The 18,055-nt window shown below is 41.6% G+C and overlaps 1 protein-coding gene across 27 annotated transcripts in view; it reads left to right on the plus strand.

The window, feature by feature from the left end:
* UBR5 (ubiquitin protein ligase E3 component n-recognin 5) overlaps nucleotides 1-18,055 on the plus strand; it is a 140,253-nt gene that overhangs the window by 64,486 nt on the left and 57,712 nt on the right. For all 27 annotated transcript variants that reach the window (XM_037892168.2, XM_037892171.2, XM_037892173.2 and 24 more), the window contains 3 exons: nucleotides 8,441-8,625; nucleotides 12,853-12,962; nucleotides 15,282-15,394. In XM_037892168.2, coding sequence (XP_037748096.1) covers nucleotides 8,441-8,625; nucleotides 12,853-12,962; nucleotides 15,282-15,394 — 408 coding nt within the window. The remainder of the gene's footprint in view (nucleotides 1-8,440; nucleotides 8,626-12,852; nucleotides 12,963-15,281; nucleotides 15,395-18,055) is intronic.

An 18,055-nucleotide genomic window follows, 5' to 3' on the forward strand; every position in this document is an offset into this window, starting at 1 on the left:
AGATTTCACAGTCCCTGACACGTTTTTCACAGCCATGAATTTGGTAGGCCCCTAGCAGTAGGCTTTGAATATTCAGTGTTTCTAAAGCATCGCATGTGTCACATAAGCTATACCAGTGTAAGGCACCTTTATACCGGTATAACTACATCCAGTGAAGGGGTTGTATAGCTTTTACTACTTTGTTTGGATAGAAAGGTGGATTAAAAAAGTAGAAGGGTACAAAATTAACATGGCATACACATTGAATAGATTTAAAAACTGGCGAACTCTGGGTCTTGAGATGTAATTGTAAATAGGGAATCATCATTGAATGTCTGTTTCTGCGGGGGTCCTACAGGGATCAGTTCTTGGCCCTATGCTATTTAACATTTTTATCAATGATCTGGAAGAAAACATAAAATCATTACTGATAGAGTTTGCAGACAACACACAAATAGGGGGAGTGGACGGGTCATTGGTAGAGAAAGGCGTGGATTATTTGGTAAGCAGAGCACAAGTAATGTGTTTTAATGCGGCTAAATGTAACCGTATACATCTAGGAACAAAGAATGTAAGCCATACTTACAGAATCGGGGACTCTATCCTGGGAAGTAGTGGTTCTGAAAAAGATTTGGGGATCATGGTGGGTAATGAACTAAACATGATCTCTCAATGCAATTCTGTGGCCACAGGGGAAAATATGATCCTTGGATGTGTAAACTGGAGATTCTCGAGTAGGATTAAAGAGGTTATTATGCCTTTGTGTTTGTTAGTGTTGCAGCCACTGCTGGAATTCAGTGTCTAGTTTTGATGTCCATAATTCAAGAAGGATGTTGATAAATGGGAGAGGGTTCAGAGAAAAGTCATGTGAATGATATTAAAGGATTAGAAAACCTGTCTTATAGTGATAGGCTCAAGGAACTCAATCTATTTACTAGGGCTGGTGATTAATCGCAGTGAACTCACGCGATTAACTCAAAAAAAATTAATTGCGATTAATGGCCGTTTCAGTTGCACTGTTAAAAAATAGAATATCAATTGAAATTTCTTAAATATTTTGGATATTTTTCTACATTTTCAAATATTGATTTCAATTACAATACAGAATACAAAGTGTACAGTGATCACTTTATATTTGTATTAAATATTTACACTGTAAAAACAATAAAGGAAATAGTATTTTTCAGTTCACCTCATACAAATACCGTAGTGCAAGCTCTTTATTGTGAAAGCACAAGTTACGAATGTAGATTTTTTTTTTTTGTTTTTTTGTTACATAAATGCATTCAAAAACAAAACAATGTAAAACTTCAGAGCCCTACAAGTCCACTCAGTGCTACTTCTTGTTCAGCCACTCGCTAAGACAAATAAGTTTGTTTACATTTAGGGGAGATAATTCTGGCCATTTCTTATTTACAGTGTCACCTGAGAGTGAGAAGAGATGTTCGCATGACACTTTTGTAGCCAGCATTGCAAGGTACTTACATGCCAGATATGCTAAACATTTGTATGCCCCTTCATGCTTTGGCCATCACTCCAGAAGACATGCTTCCATGCTGATGACGCTCGTTAAAAAAATAAGGCGTTAATTAAATTTGTGACTGAACTCCTTGGGGGAGAATTGTATGTCTCCTGCTCTGTGTTTTACCCGTATTCTGCCATATATTTCATGTTATAGCAATCTCGGAGGATGACACTTTCACTACAGATTTGAAAAAATGCGAAGAAAGTACCAATGTGAGATTTCTAAAGATAGCTACAGCACTCGACCCAAGGTTTAAGAATCTGAAGTGCCTTCCAAAATCTGATTGGGATGGGATCTAGAGCATGTTTTCAGAAATTTTAAAAGAGCAGTACTCCGATGTGGAAACTTCAAAACCTGAACCACCAAAAAAGAGAATCAACCTTCTCCTGGTGCATCTGACTCAGACGATGAAAATGAACATGCGTCGGTTTACGCTGCTTTGGATTGTTACTGAACAGAACACGTCATCGGCATGGAAGCATGTATTCTGGAATGGTGGTTGAAGCATGAAGGGACATATGAATCTTTAGTGCATCTGGCATGTAAATATCTTGCAACATCAGCTACAACAGTGTCATGCAAACTCCTGCTCTCACTTTGAGGTGACGTTGTAAACAAGAAGTGGGCAGCATTATCTCCTGCAAATGTAAACAAACTTGTTTGTCTGAGTGATTGACTGAACAAAGAAGTAGGACTGAGTGGACTTGCAGGCTCTAAAGTTTTGCATTGTTTTATTTTTGAATACAGTTATTTTTTATACATAAATCTATATTTGTAAGTATCATGAAAGTTGAAGAGATTGCACTACAGTACTTGTATTAAGTGAATTGAAAAATACTTTTATTTTTACAGTGCAAATATTTATAATAAAAAATAAAACGAGCACTGTATATTTTGTATTCTGTATTGTAATTGAAATCAATGTATTTGAAAATGTGAAAAACATCCAAAAATATTTATATAGTGTTCTATTATTGTTTAACAGCACAATGAATTGAAATTAATTTTTTTAATGCTGGACAGCCCTACCATTTACCTCAACAGAAGGAATGCTAAGGGGTGACTTGATCACAGCCTATAAATACCTACATGGGGAACAAACATTTGATAATGGACTCTTCTTTCTAGCACACAAAGGTATAATAATGGCGGGATGTTGAAGCGAGACAGATTCAGACTGGAAATAAGTCATACTTTTTAAAGTGAGGGTAATTAGCCTCTGAAACAATTTATCAAGTGTTGTAGTGGAATCTCGAACACTGGTGATTTTTAAATCAAGATTGGATTTTTAAAAAAGATATGCTGTAGTTCAAAAATTATTTTGGGGGAAGTTTTATGACCTGTGTCATACAGGAGATCAGCCTAGATGATCACAGTGATCCCTTCTGACCTCGGAAACTGTTTGGTTTTTTTTAAACCAAAATAATTAAGTCAATCCAAAAACTTTGTAGACCAAGCCTAAGGTCCCCTTTATACTGTTCTCTGAAACCCGAGTAGGCAGGTGTTGGGATTACCTGCATTTCTTAACAGCTGTGTACAACTCTGTAATAGTGTATTGGAGTCATTGCTACCCAGCTCTGAACAGCAGTTCTTCGAGTGCTTGCTCCTGTCTATTCCATTCTAAGTGTGTGCACACCCATGTGTACAGTCATCGGAGACTTTTGCCTTAGTGGTATCCATAGGGTTAGCTGTGGCGCCCCCTTGAGTGCCATGTTCATGCATCTGTATATGAGGCACTGCTGACCCTACACCCTCTCTGTTCCTTCTTACCGCCCATGATGTTTGGTTGGAGTGCCTTGTCTTGCATGGCAAGAATGTTAGCGGTTCTTACAGTCCATTGTTCTGTCTCCTTTGTATTTAGTTGATAGGTACATAGTTAGACCGTTAAGTTGAGTGGTAGAGTAGTAGTTTAGGAGTTAGATTCCCGTTTGGGGTCTTCACCTCGGAGTGGGGCATGCCCCATTCCCCAGGCTTTAAGCCATGCTCATCGTGCAGCCGGCCAATGCCCATTAGCAACCCCCACAAGAGGTGTTTGAGGGAGTCCCACAGAAAGGATAAGTGAAGGATCTGCAAAAACTTTTGCCCTCAAACTCAAAAAGAGCGGGATATCCACTTGAGGGTCCTCCTCAAGGAGGCTGCGCTTCGTCCTGCCTCAGAGACCGCTCGATCGGACTCCATGCCCGGCACTTCAGCATTGGCATGCAACGCACTGCCAGCACCGGAATCTGCCCAGCACTGTTCCCCCTAGCGTAGGAGTCTGATGACCTCTTTAATGTCATACTCTCCTCCACCCTGGCCCGGCTCCCGTTGCCCGTCCACCCAGGGGTCCTGAAAATTCCTAAGGCTTTGGAGACCCCCTCTTCTGTTTCACCTTCCTCCAAGAAGGCGGAAAAGAAGTACTATGTCCCGGCAAAGGGATTTGAATACCTGTATGCCCACCTTCCAGCAGGGTCCCTGGTCGTGTCTGCCATCAACAAAAGGGCCAGGCGAGCGGCACACGGAAAAATAAAGATGCCAGGACGCTGGACTTGTTTGGCAGCAAAATTTTTTCAATTGCCAGCCTGGAATTTTGGGTGTCTAACACTCAGGCCCTGCTAGGCAGGTACAGTGTCAAACTGTGGGACTCCATCAGCAAGTTCAAGGAGAGCCTTCCACAGGAGTGTGTCACCTTGGTAGTGGTGAGAGACGCTCTCCAGATGGTCTGGGATGCTATGGAGTTGGCGGCCAGGGTAGTTGCCTCTGTGGTGGTCATGAGCTGCAGCTCCTGGTTGCAGTCCTCCAGCCTGTCGCAGGAAATGCAGACTACCCTTCAGGACCTCCCATTTGAGGGAGCAGGGATCTTCTCGGAGCTGACAGATGCACAGCTCCACAGCTTTAAAGACTCCTGTGCTACCCTCTGTTCCTTAGGCCTGCAAACCCCTGAGTAGGTTAGAAAGCCATTCTATCTCCCGCCTCCTGTGTCTAGGTCCTGAGGTGTCCCCCAGTCCAGCTCCTACAGGAAGGACAGAGACAAAGGGTTTAAGTGGCGGTACCCTTCGTCTTCCTATTCCTCTGCCCAGCCTGGTTCTTCCAGAGGCCAAGGAAGCTGGAAGCAGGCATTTTGAGGATCCTGGAGACTGGTATGCTGCCTTTGACTTAAAGGATGTGTATTTTCATATTTTCATTTTCCCAGGGCACAGGCATTCCCTCTGTTTTGTGTTGGGCCACTGCCATTTTCAATCACGCACTGCCCTTCGGTCTCTTGTCAGCTCCAAGAGCGTTTACAAAGTGAATAGCGTCAGTGGCTCCTTACCTGAGGCGCCGAGGTGTGCAAATTTATCTGTATCTCGAAAACTGGTTAATTAATAAAGGGCTGATTCCGGGATCAGGTGCAGTGTCCTCTCAACCTAGTTTGCTCCACCAATCGCGACCTGCAGCGGTTAATAAATGAGAAAAAGTCAACCTTAGTTCCAGCACACAACTTAGAGTTCATTGGAGCAGTCCTTGACTCTACGCGGGCCAGGACCTTCCTCCCTGAGACCCAGTCCCAGGCCATGGCAGACCTGATCTTGTGTGTGCAAGCCCACCTTCTTACCAGCGCTTATATGTGCCTGCTGTTGTTGAGCCACATGGCAGCCTGTACTTACATGGTCTGCCATGCACGGCTCCACCTCAGGCTGCTGCAGGCGTGGCTGGTGTCAGTCTATGTCCCCAGCAGACACAGCACAGACCATGTGGTGAAGGTCCCAGACCACATCCTGTTGTCACTTGCATGGTGGAAAAATGCTGCATTGGCGTTGGAGGGAGTTCCGTTCGCGGCCCTCCCTCCGTTGGTTACCCTAGTCTCTGCTGCTTCAGACCTGAGATGGGGAGCCCACCTGGGCAATCTCAGCATGCACAGTCATTGGTTCTGTCTTGATCATTCCCTACACATCAATGTCAGGGAGCTCAGAGCAGTCCACTTGGCCTGCCTGCCTTCCTACCTCAGCTAAAGAGCAGGGTGGTCCAGGTCCTGATGGACAGTACAGCAGCTATGTTCTATATCAATAAGCAAGATGGAGCCAGGTCGTCTACCCTTTGCCAAGAATCCCTTAGGCTATGGGACTTCTGTGTACAACACAACATCCATCTCATAGCTGCACACCTCGCTGGGGCCAGGATCGCCTTGGCAGATCACCCATGGCGAGACTAGAAGGTCCTGCTGAAGCGGTCTCTCCTTCTAGAAGCGGTCAGCAGCATCTTCCAGAGGTGGAGTACTCACCAGGTAGATCTGTTTGCGTCCAGGCACAACAGGAAATGCCAGGTTTTCTGCTCCTTTCGGGGGTTCGACAGGGGCTTCCTGTCGGACGCTTTCCTGTGCCTGTAATTGGGGTGCTCTAATGTACGCCTTCCCCCTAGTTCCATTGATCCACAGAGTCCTCATGAAAATCAAGCAGGACAGGGTGAAGATAATCCTCATCGCGCCAACACTGGTTTGGCATGCTGCTGGACTTCTTGGTGGCTGCTCTGTTATGGCTACCGCTCCAGTTGGATGTGCTGTCACAAAACCACGACAGTCTTCTGCATCCAAACCTGGCAGCGCTGCACCTTATGGCTTGACTGCTGCATGGTTAAATGCGGAGGAGCAGAAGTGCTCGGCTGGTGTCCAGCAGGTCCTGTTGGGCAGCAGAAAGCCCTCCACCAGAGCGAGCTACCTGGCCAAATGAAAGTAGTTCGCTTGTTGGACCTTAGATAAAGGCATCCGGCACAAGCGGGCCTCTCTGCAGTTGGTCTTGGACTACCTTTTGCATCTCAAGCTCCACGGCCTGTCCCTTTCAACTATGAAGGTCCACTTGGCCACTCTCTCAGCCTTCCATCCGCCGCTCTAAGGTAGGTCAGTTTTCATCCAGGACATGACTACCACGTTCGTCAAAGGCCTCGAGCACCTCTACCCGCACATCAGGGACCCCGTCCCTCCGTGGGACCTGAATCTTGTGCTGTTGCGGCTCACGGGACCCACCTTCGAGCCTCTGGCTTCCTGCTGTCTCCTTTTCCTTTCCATTTCATGGAAAGTTGCATTCTTGGTTGCAATAACATCTGCCTGCCCGGTCTCTGAGATTAGGGCTCTTACCTTAGAACCACCCTATACGGTCTTTTACAAAGACAAGGTCCAGCTGCAGCCGCACCCGGCTTTCCTGCCTAAGGTGGTCTGTTTCATATGAGCCAGGACATTTACTTACCTGTTTTTTCCCAAATCCGCATAGGTCGGAGGAGGAGCATAGGTTGCATTCCCTAGACGTCGGGAGGGCGCTAGCCTTCTACATTGAAAGGACTAAGCCATTCCGCAAGTTGGTGCAATTGTTCATCATGGTGGCAGACAGGATGAAAGGTTGTCCAGTGTCCGCTCAAAGAATTTCTTTTTGGATTACTGCCTGCATTCGCTGCTGCTACGATCATACAAGGATGCCATCTCCGGTGATCATGACCTCCCATTCAACCAGAGCGCAAGCCTCTTTGGCAGCTTTCTTAGCCCAAGTGCCTATCCAGGACATCTGTAAGGCGGCCACCTGGTCGTCCATACACATGTTAACATTTCATTACACGCTTATGCAGCTGGCCCGGAACAATGCTGGTTTCGGTGGAGCAATGTTGCAAGCCACAAGTCCGTGAACTCCAAGCCCACCTCGGAGGATTCTGCTTGTGTGTCCTCTAGAATGGAATTGACATAAGCAAGCACTTGAAGAAAAATGATTTCCTACTTTTCATAACTGTTGTTCTTGGAGATGTGTTGCTCATGTCCATTCCGTTACCTGCCCCTCTGTCAGAGTTGCTGGCAAGAAGGAACTGAGAGGGTATAGGGTCGTCAGCACCTAATATACTGGCGCATGAGCGCGGCACTTAAGGGCTACGGATACCAATAAGGCAGAAGTCTCTAACTGCACGTAGGTGTGCGCACACCGAGAATGGAATGGACATGAGCAACACATCTTGAAGAACAGTTATGAACGGTAGGTAACTTTTTTTGTTTTTTTAAATTATTTGAACTAATTGCACTCTACACATTCATTAGAAATATAGAACAAAAATACAGATGAGGTAGTTTAATCTACAACTGTTTTATCTCCTTAAAATCTGTGTACATGAGCTTTGCCCAAGGGGTAGTTATTTGTCCATAATTCAGTTTGAATTGCTTTAAAAAGTAGTAAAGAATGTATTATGCGCTGTAGGACTAAACACTTGATGTACTCTATTGAGAATACTGCTTTATAAGTCATTCGAGTATTAGGCTCTGATCTGGCAAATGCTTAGGTTACTCATATAAGCATTTGCCAGATTGGGTCCTGAAAAGGTCTGAAAACAACCTAAGAGGCTCAGCATCACATGCCATGGGATTATAATAATGGTTCTAGTCACACTGCCAGAACAGCCTCTTTCCAAGGAGCTGCTGCTTGTCCTTATTGACTCCCCAGGGGAGGGTGGCACTTTTCTAGGAACATTTTTACCTAGCATTCTTTTCTGAGCCTGGCCCTTTAAGGTTGTAGTTGCTTGATAAAGTCATATTTGAAATGGCCATTTTGCAACTGGCAGCTGCTGGTTGCATCTGTACCTATTGTGTCCTCCCCTAAAAAGAAAAGGAGTACTTGTGGCACCTTAGAGACTAACCAATTTATTTGAGCATAAGCTTTCGTGAGCTACAGCTCAGAAGTGAGCTGTAGCTCACGAAAGCTTATGCTCAAATAAATTGGTTAGTCTCTAAGGTGCCACAAGTACTCCTTTTCTTTTTGCGAATATAGACTAACATGGCTGCTACTCTGAATCCTCCCCTAAAGTTTTCCCTTTCTAATTGCTGAGGAAATGAGACATTTTCACAGAGATATGTGTATATTCAATGTTTTCTTGTGCTCTTATCTGAATTAATATTATTTTTTGTCCGATCTTACATAGAAATATTCAGCTGTTTCTAACTCTTGTCTGTAGGTATGCCTGAGAAATAATCCCCTTTATCATGCTGGAGCCGTGGCTTTTTCAATTAGCGCTGGAATTCCTAAAGTGGGTGTCTTAATGGAATCGGTTTGGAATATGAACGATAGCTGTAGGTTCCAGCTTCGATCACCAGAGAGCTTGAAAAACATGGAGAAAGCTAGCAAAACTACTGAGGCAAAGTAAGTGCACTAAAAAGAATCTGTATATATTTTTGGAGTGAAAGTTTACTAGTTTGGCAAAATATTAATTAAACATTCATATCTATATTAATTGAGATACCGATTAATTGAAACTGGCAATCACGAGTTTGCATCAAGCTTACATGAAGTTTCTAGCAGACTCTAATGAAATTAAACAGAAACCCCATAGATTCTGCAGCGTGCTGCTGTGAGCTCTTTCGTGATATCACTGATGGAGATTACCTGGCAAATAACTACTCAGTAAAATGGATTATTTTAGGGGTAATGAGTGAGTGACACAAACCACTTATATAGTAGAACCTCTGCGTTATGAACACCTTGGGAATGAAGGTTGTTTGTAACTCTGAAATGTTCCTAACTCTAAATAAACTTTATGATTCTTTCAAAAGTTTACAACTGAACATGGACTTAATACAGCTTTGAAACTTTACTATGCAGAAGAAAAAGCCTGCTTTCCCTTCAATTTTTTAGTAGTTTACGTTTAACACAGTACTGTACTGTATTTGCGTGTGTGTGTGTGTGTCTGCTGCTGCCTGATTGTGTACTTCTGGTTCCAAATTAGGTGGTCAGTTCATAACTCTGGTGTTTGTAACTCTCAGGTTTTACTGTACTCTTTAACATTAAATTGATGGGGTTTAGAAACAGAGCGACATATGAAAAAGAGGACTGTCTTGTGAAGAATCTCAGGATAACTGAATCTGAAGGAGGAATTATCAGTGATGGGGATCAGGGTAGGCAGGCAAGCAAACAGAGGCATGACAGTGTCACTTGGTGAAACTACTAAACCATTAAAAAGCTCTATTGGTCACTAAAAGAGATTTTTATAGGGCAGTTATTGGTGATTCCAGTGTTCTCTGGTATTAGTAGGATTGCTTGATGTGAGAGGGGAAAACAGACTATTGGGATAACTGAGTTGTTAATATCAGGCAGCCTGACTAAAAGTCCACAGGGTTACTGAGCACCATATTTATGCTTCAGTCTAGTTCAGCCAGTAAATTTTGTTCTGGAATTCGTGAGTGGAAGAGAGTGCCCTATTTACCTGTTGGGTCATTTGACTGTGCTTGTCTCTTCTCTTTACCCTGCTCAACTTGAAAATCAATATGTTAATATATTTTTTAACTTCATAGTGCTTATTTGAAAATTTCCAAAAATTAAGGGACGTATCATTTTTATAAGGTTTTGAGCTTGCCTTGGTGCATTTGCTGTAGAAGTTTGGAGTTGCTAAAATGTTTGCGTGTTTCCTTGGTTCTTAATCAGACCCTTTTCTGGAAAGTTGACATCTAATATGTATTTACCCTAATGTCCACTAACAATCAGAAATCCAGCTTTGTCTAAATAACTTCTTTCAAGTAAAAATTTAAGGCCACTTTTCTCCTTCCCTATGGTACCTACCAAATGGCCAGCTCAGCCATTACTTCCTCCTGGATAGATCAATTGATAACCTGCCAGATGTCACTGGTGCCCTGGCCACTCCTCACAGCATTGGACACTACCTTTTCCTTTGTCCTAATACTGGGTCAGATGTTTCCACTACCATTCCTCTTTCCCATGTCCTCCTCCTGCTTTTGACTGTCATTTCCTCCTCAGAGTGGTCGCTAGTATAGCTCAGATGTAAAGAGTGAAGGTAATCTCTAGGGAAATTCAGTAAAATAGTGGTTTTCAACCTGTGGCCTGCAGACCCCTGAGGGTTCGCAGACTGTCTAAGATTTCCAAAGGGGTTCACTTCTCCATTTGAAACTTCTTTTTTAGCGGTTTGCAAATGACAAAAGGTTGAAAATCACAGCAGTAAAATAAGCAAGAACATTCAAGGTAAAGTCCTCATAGTTTCCAGAGGGCATTAGTCCACTTTTTTTTATGTTTTAGAGAAAAAAAAAAATATTTTTTTAGAATATATTTACTTTCCCAAATTGGAATAATAGCTTTTAATTATTATTGGTGAGGGACTGAAATTGCACCACATCTGTTGCAATTAAAAGTACGTAGATCTTCAGTACTTATTCTATAATTTTGGATAGCAAATAGCAAGTTAACACAATTTGAAAGAAAAATGTCTTGCTGATACCCTGTTTTGAGAGGTGGTAGCTGACTTGACTGTATTGCTTTTGGTTTGTGTTACTGAATTACTGATGTATTATATGAGATTGTTTAATACATGTGACCATATTTATTGCTTTAGCTTTTATTTGCTTTTGGCTGAATGTCATTTCCAGCTGGTATTATTGTTTGGCTAGAGCAATAAATGATGCTCTTATGTACTGTATATTATAGCAGGAGATTTTTAATTAGGTAAACTATTGATATTTTTTAACAGAACATGGTTGCTAGCTTATGACATCTTGTTATAACTTGACATCACACAATTGGGGGGGAAGAAAAAAACAATCCAAAAGGGGTGATTCAGTTACTTTATCAGCTAAATAAGTTGTTGAATATTTTACTTGAGAGAGCTTTGAATTGGTGATGCCAAAATATAAAGGAAAACATTTGGAAGTGGTCAGACCTTAGATAAGGAGTATGGGGTTGAGCGAAATCTGGAGTGTGTTTTTTTTTTTTTTATTATTCCAGCTCAGAATGAGACTCGGATTTACTGGTAAAGCCTGCATTTTCAAATTACCTAAATGTGCAGACGTTTTAATTGCAATCAAGATGTCACCACAAGTGTTTGAAACTATGGACATTTAAACAACAGGAGTGTTATGTGAAGACTGAGACTCTTTTTTGTCTGCTGTGTTGTTTCATAGTGGTAGTAAAACTTTACTTGAACAATTATGTATTTTAGTAAGCTGGAAATTGCTTCAGTCTTGGTACTCATTATATTGTGAAAAGCTGTGTTAGGTACTCTCTCCAAAGTTAGGGTTGCATCCAGCTTCCATTAAAAAGTCCTGTTAGCCCACTGATAACTCTGATTTGAAAAAAATTGATTTGGCCTGAAAATTTTCACGTACTCTTAAGAGCAAACTGTTTCTGTTAGTTCAGGGGTCTCAAACGCAAATGACCACGAGGGCCACATGAGGAATAGTACATTGGCCCAAGGGCTGCATCACTGACCACCCCCTCTGCTGCCCTGCCCCCACTCCACCCCTTCTGTGAGGTCCTGGCCTTGCCCCGCCTCTTCCCACCCCTTCCCTGTCCCCATTCCCACCCTAACTCCGCCCCCTCCCTGCCTCCAGGGGGTTCAGGAGGTGCGCAGGGTGCGTCAGGGGGCTCAGGGCAGGGGGTTGGGGTGCAGGGTGGGTGTGGGGTGTGGCAGGGGGTGCAGGGTGTGGCAGGGGGTCGGCGTGCAGGGTTTTCTGCTGCAGGAAGGGTTCTGGGGGTGGGTCCAGCCCGGCACGCACCGGGGGCAGGGCAGGCTCCCTCCCTGCCTGCCCTGCCCCCGCGCCGCTCAGGGAAGCTGCCGGGACCTCAGTCTGTGTGTTGCCCGGGCCGCTCCTCCAGGCACCTCCCCTGAAGCTCCCACTGGCCGCGGTTCCCTGTTCCCGGCCAATGGGAGCTTCGAGGGAGGTACCTGGAGGAGCGGCCAGGGCAACACACAGACCCCTGTCTCCTCCCACCTCCCCACCCCCAGGTCCCGGCCACTTTCCAGAGCGGCACGGGGGCAGGGCAGGCAGGGAGGGAGCCTGCCCTACCTGTGATGCGTGCCGGCCTGGAGCCGCTCTCGGGGGAGGCGGGGGTGCCACGGGGAGCTGGCATGCGGCCCGCGGGCCGCATGTTTGAGACCCCTGTGTTAGTTTGTCACTTTTCTTACAACTTATTTTGAGTTATAGGTCACTTTAATAAATAAACACCTTTCTCGTCTTCCCACCCTATCCTACCAAGTTAGTTCACATTTGGGCATGTTTTAACATTCCAAATGTGGGATTTCAACTCTCCATTGAGAACAATTATTCAGCCAGACCTTGAGTAAGGAACATAGCATCATCTAGACATAACTTTATCCTAGTAGCTCTATAATGGGATATGTTTAAAAGCATAGAAATATAGATTTATATTAGGATTTTTACTGTTTCATTCTAAATTAAGAAATCTGTTTAAGTGTTTGCAAAAAGAAAAGTATTTTTATCTCTTACACAAATTACAGTGTGAAATGCTTGGCTAGATTAGCTTTTTGTTCAGCAAAACAAGCCCAAGAAACTGTTTGTCCAAACCTTGAAATAGACTTTTCATTCTGGTAATGTTTTTTTCATAAATATAATTCTTAAATCCTAGGCCTGAAAGCAAACAGGAACCAGTGAAAACTGAAATGGGTCCACCGCCATCCCCAGCTTCTACGTGTAGTGATGCATCTTCAATCGCAAGCAGCGCATCAATGCCATACAGTAAGTTTTACTTTAATAGTGTACTGTCTATATAACTAAAAAGAAAAGGAGTACTTGTGGCACCTTAGAGACTAACAAATTTATTTGAGCATAAGCTTTCGTGAGCTACAGCTCACTTCATCGGATGCATAGCTCACAAAAGCTTATGCTCAAATAAATTGGTTAGTCTCTAAGGTGCCACAAGTACTCCTTTTCTTTTTGTGAATACAGACTAACACGGCTGCTACTCTGAAACCTGTCTATATAACTGTAATATATCACGGTTACACTAAGTCAATCGCAATGTGTTTGTTTTAATTTATCTCTAGCACTGAAGAGTGCACTTTACAAGTAATTTAAAATCAGTAAATGGGAGATGTCTTATGAATAGTGTAGTTAACAGAAATCTTTGAAAATGTAACTTTCTGACTGGCAAAATGCATTCCGGCTCTTCTACCCTAACTGCAGTTCACTTTAATTTAAAAAAAAAGTCACAGTAGTCTTTAATCCATGGATGCTGAAAGTTCAGATTTGCCAGTGTTCTTCTAATGTAGAATTTATTAGAATAACAGTGGGAGTTTAGTGCTGGGTATCTTAAAGTAAATATAGAAAAATTTCAGTCATGGAGCTTGTAGATTTATACAAAAGTCAATAAATATATGATGCTCATTGGTAGAAACACTGTAGTTGGTTATAACGGAAGTCCCTGTATAACTATTTTTGTATGTTTAGAACTTCCTGGAATTAAATTCTCCGTGCTTGGTTTCAATCTAGAATTGAACTGGTTTTGAAAAATTGAGCAAAATCCATTCTTCAGTTTTTGAAGTGTGCAAGGGTAGCAGAAATATACCTTATGCACTTCCAGATTATTTTAAAACATTTCTATGTATTTTGCTCAGGCAGCTTAACTAGAGCAAGCTTCCAATTGGATAGTCTTCCACTGAGGACCTTCTTCCACTCTTATTGCACATACCCAAAGTAACAGTTTTAAAAATTTAGAAGTTCAGTATTGCACATATGCTATAAAACTGTTTTCTACTTGCATCAACAGTTCTCAGAATACCAAATATACCACATTAAAAACTCAAAAGCGCTTGTCCCTACCTTACCACCTTTGTGACTTTTAATCAGTATAGCCATAATGGTTTCTTAGTGTGATACTATAATTTCAACAACTTTCTCATTTTGACCCCGTCCCTCCAGTTATGCACATAGAGTGTACTGAAGGGTCACATAATTACCTAGATTAGAGAACTTTAGGTTCTGACGTACAATACTAATTTTGTTATAGCCAATATCTAAATAGAAAGCTTTCAAAATAGAAAACTTTTATAGATCAGTTTTGAATGCAGCAACTGTTTTTTTGACTTAAAATAGCTGTCTGTTTAATCTTTCTTCATAGAAAAGTTTAAGCACTAAAATCTTTGTGTTTACATAGTTATGTTCCAGCTATTAAAAGACCCCATGTTTTCAGCCCTGTGCTTATACATTTGTGTGGAATTTTAAATCTGTAAGTGCAGGGCTATAAATGTGTGGAGTTTATGAACCTTTCCTGTTTCTTTATTTAAAAACATATGAAATCATATGTTCATGTATTGTTGGTTAATATGAACTCTTACAAGTAAGGAAGCAAAGGGCCTCATACTAATGTTAACTCAGCCATGTTACCCTATTAACAAGAATACAAATGTGCATCTTAACATTGCTCTTCAGATGTTTATCTTTAAAACAAAGTTATAAGACTGCCATGAATACATTGCAACCCAGGTCCAAAATGTGTTCTATGACCTTTACCACAGTAATACTGTTTTATTCATCTGTCAAATATTGCCCTGGGCTAGTTGGCAGAGTTTTGCAAGGATGTCATAATTAATGCAGCATATTTAACATAGCATAAGATCCTTAATTCAGACAACTTCAGCTTTTTAGGTCCTTTATCGTAATTACCGTAACATTACAAGAACATTTGGTACTTTAATACTCTGAATCTTTAACATATGGAATAAACAAACATGGCTAGGAATGAATTAACATGACTAAGGAAGTCATAGCTTTAATAGACTTTTTTTTAGTTTCTTTTTGTTGATATGGAACAGCTTTACTGTTTGGTACAGATTTATTGGCAAAACATTTAAGTGACATTGAGAAATTCTGTCATGCTACCCTGACTTCAGTGTTAGAATCAAACTAAATTTTACTTCTGATTTAAATTTTGGTTTGAGTAAAGGTACACTTCTGCAAAGTGTGTGTGTTAGGCATAAAGTAAGATCTCTGCTATATTTAGATGAAATATTTCAAGTTGCAGGTTTTTTGGTACTTATTATTTTGTTGTCGTTTAAGAACGACGACGGTCTACTCCTGCGCCGAAAGAAGAAGAGAAAGTGAATGAAGAGCAGTGGTCTCTTCGGGAAGTCGTGTTTGTAGAAGATGTTAAGAATGTTCCTGTTGGCAAGGTTTGTTTAAAATGAATTCTGATTGCTTTCCTTTTAATTGTTGTGAAACAACCTTTCCTTTCGATTGGCTGACTGTTCAGTTGGTTTTACTTTGGCTGTAAAGTGACCCAGTTCTGGGGACAGATGGGAGTATTGTTTGCTGTGCTTCTTCCCAGCACAACTTTTGTCATATTTTAACATTTGTTCTTAACACAATCAATGATGCTCATCAACTGCAAACACACTCTGAGTCCAAGACACTGACTGTGAAAGAAGTAATCTTTGATTTTTCTCTGGACTTGATTCAAGCCTAGCATTGCAAGAAAAGCACAAAGATTTGGCCTTGCTCAAAAGTTCTTATAATGGAAGGAATTTAGCCCCCTGGTCTGTCCAGCAAAATCCTGGTGGGTCAAATAAACTATATTTTTGAGACCACATCACCTGAAAATTTGCTTGAACAAATCTGTTGATAAAATGGGACCCCGGAAAACAAACAAGAACAAGATTCAGAGTAGAAATAAACTGACATGTTTACTGGAAACTGGGGAATAATCTTATTTCATTTTTTACTAAATGGTGCCAGCAGGACATTTTACTTTATTTAAGAACAGCAGTTTGTCTGGTCCTATATATCTCAGGACCCCAAGCTCCTGTCTGTACCCACATGTGAAGGTGAACCTGCCTTCAGAGATCTTGCGCAGGATCAGGAGTGCCGAAGAGGGAGGTACTGTCTCTACACTGCACTGCCCTTTGTTTCCAACACTCCTTTGGTTCTGGCTTTGTGAAATTAGTTAGGAGGGATGAGGTCAGTTGGGCATTTTTCCGCTGTATTCTCTAAACTTGCGGAAAAGCCGGCACAATTTGTAGTGAACTGCAGAAACTTTCACTGTTTCCCTTTCTGAAAGGGGAAGATCCCATGATGAATTTCCACTTTCTCGTATGGATTATTGCTGCATACGGGAGGATTGAGTTATTTGTGTAAGAACACCCGAAAGCATTTTCAGGTGTCTCTTGGGGAGACTGTGTGTTCTAGTGGATAGGGCACTGGACTGGGAATCAGGATACTTGGATTCTGTTACTATTTCTGCTACTGATGTGGTCTGTGACTTTGCAAAAGCCATTTAATCTCTTTGCCTTTTGTCCGTCTCTTCCGTTTAGATTGTAAGCTCTTCAGGGCAGGGACGGTTTCTCACTGTGTCTGTGTACAGTACCTGGCACAATAGTGCTAAATCTGGGGTGAGACCTCTAGATGCCACTGTAATACAAATAAAATAAATGAGGTTGAATTTGTTTTGTGCACACTGTTTTTGTGATGTGCAAATATAGCAATCTTTCTGCCTGTAAATTTTTACAACTTACACATGTCCACAATTGCTAGTAAGGAGGCCCATCCATCAGACAACTCAGTCACCTTTGCTGATTTTTTTTAAATATAGAAGGCTAGATGGCACCATAATAATGCAAACAATGTTTTTAAAAGTAAAACTAAAATGTTCAAGCTATGAAAAAGAAAGGGACAAGTCCAGCTGATCTTTACCCAACCCACCAATCCCACTGCTTTCAAGAATGCTTCCCTCCTTCTCCAGTAATCTCTGCAGACTCTCCTTTGTCTGAACAGAAATGAAGCCTACAAAACCTATTCCTCTCTTCCAAGAAATGGTATCAGGCATGAATGAACAGTTTGGAAAAAATAATTCTGTCTCCAATTCTTGTATTACCAAACAAAACAATCACACAGTTGTACTGCTGTTATTCATGTCCATCCTTTTGCCCTCGTTTTTCTAATCGTGAGATATCGAGTTGACTTATTTTAGAATGTGAACTCTTGATGGCCAGGAATGTGTTTTACGCACAATACTCATTTATGGTACTGTTTTAATAGCCATTTATATCTCTTAGATTGTAAATTCTTTAAGGTAGGGAAACATTACTACCTGTATATTTATATAGCACTGTAAAATGTACAATACAATGTAAATGTCAGCCAATTTTAAGTTGCAAGCAGTAGTATAAAAATAGATAACAAAATAAAGATTTAGATAAACAGTAGCTTCCAGAACCCAGCATGCAAAAATAGACATGCACTTGTAATGTCCAGTGAAAGAGGGCAGAGAAATACATGTTGCAACCTTACTGATTCAGATTGCTTAGCGTCTTTCTGCCCATGAAGTTGCGTAGAACAAGTTGGGGACACTGTTAATATCCACTTGAAAAATACTGTTCATTATGCTTCTGTCTTGCAAGCCTCCACAATAGTCAGGCTTGTTCATCTTGCAACAGTAGTCTTGGTAATTGTTTAACCTTTTTTAACTCTTTAGTGAATGGAAAGAGGATTTGGGTCCTCCTATTTTAGGTTTATAAATTGCATGTATCCCTAATTTTTAGATGCATACAGACTTCCAAATTGCAAACAGTTATCAGATGTCAAAAAGACAAGATGACCTGCCCAGTTTTGGAATGGACTCAATCCTATTCTTTCCCATTTTCCCCCCCCCATATCTGCTTGTCTTTTTGTTCTAAATAAGTTTTGTCTATTTAATGACAACTCCTAGAGGCTAACTCTTACTGAATGTACGACTGTGTACAATATATGCATATATTCTGTTACTAAAATTGTAAAGTGAATATTGTATTTTTGATGGAATTTGCACAAATTGTGAGAAGCTGCACTAGCAGTGTGGA

This window comes from Chelonia mydas, chromosome 2, assembly GCF_015237465.2.
Source record: "Chelonia mydas isolate rCheMyd1 chromosome 2, rCheMyd1.pri.v2, whole genome shotgun sequence".
Taxonomy (NCBI): Eukaryota; Metazoa; Chordata; order Testudines; family Cheloniidae; genus Chelonia; species Chelonia mydas.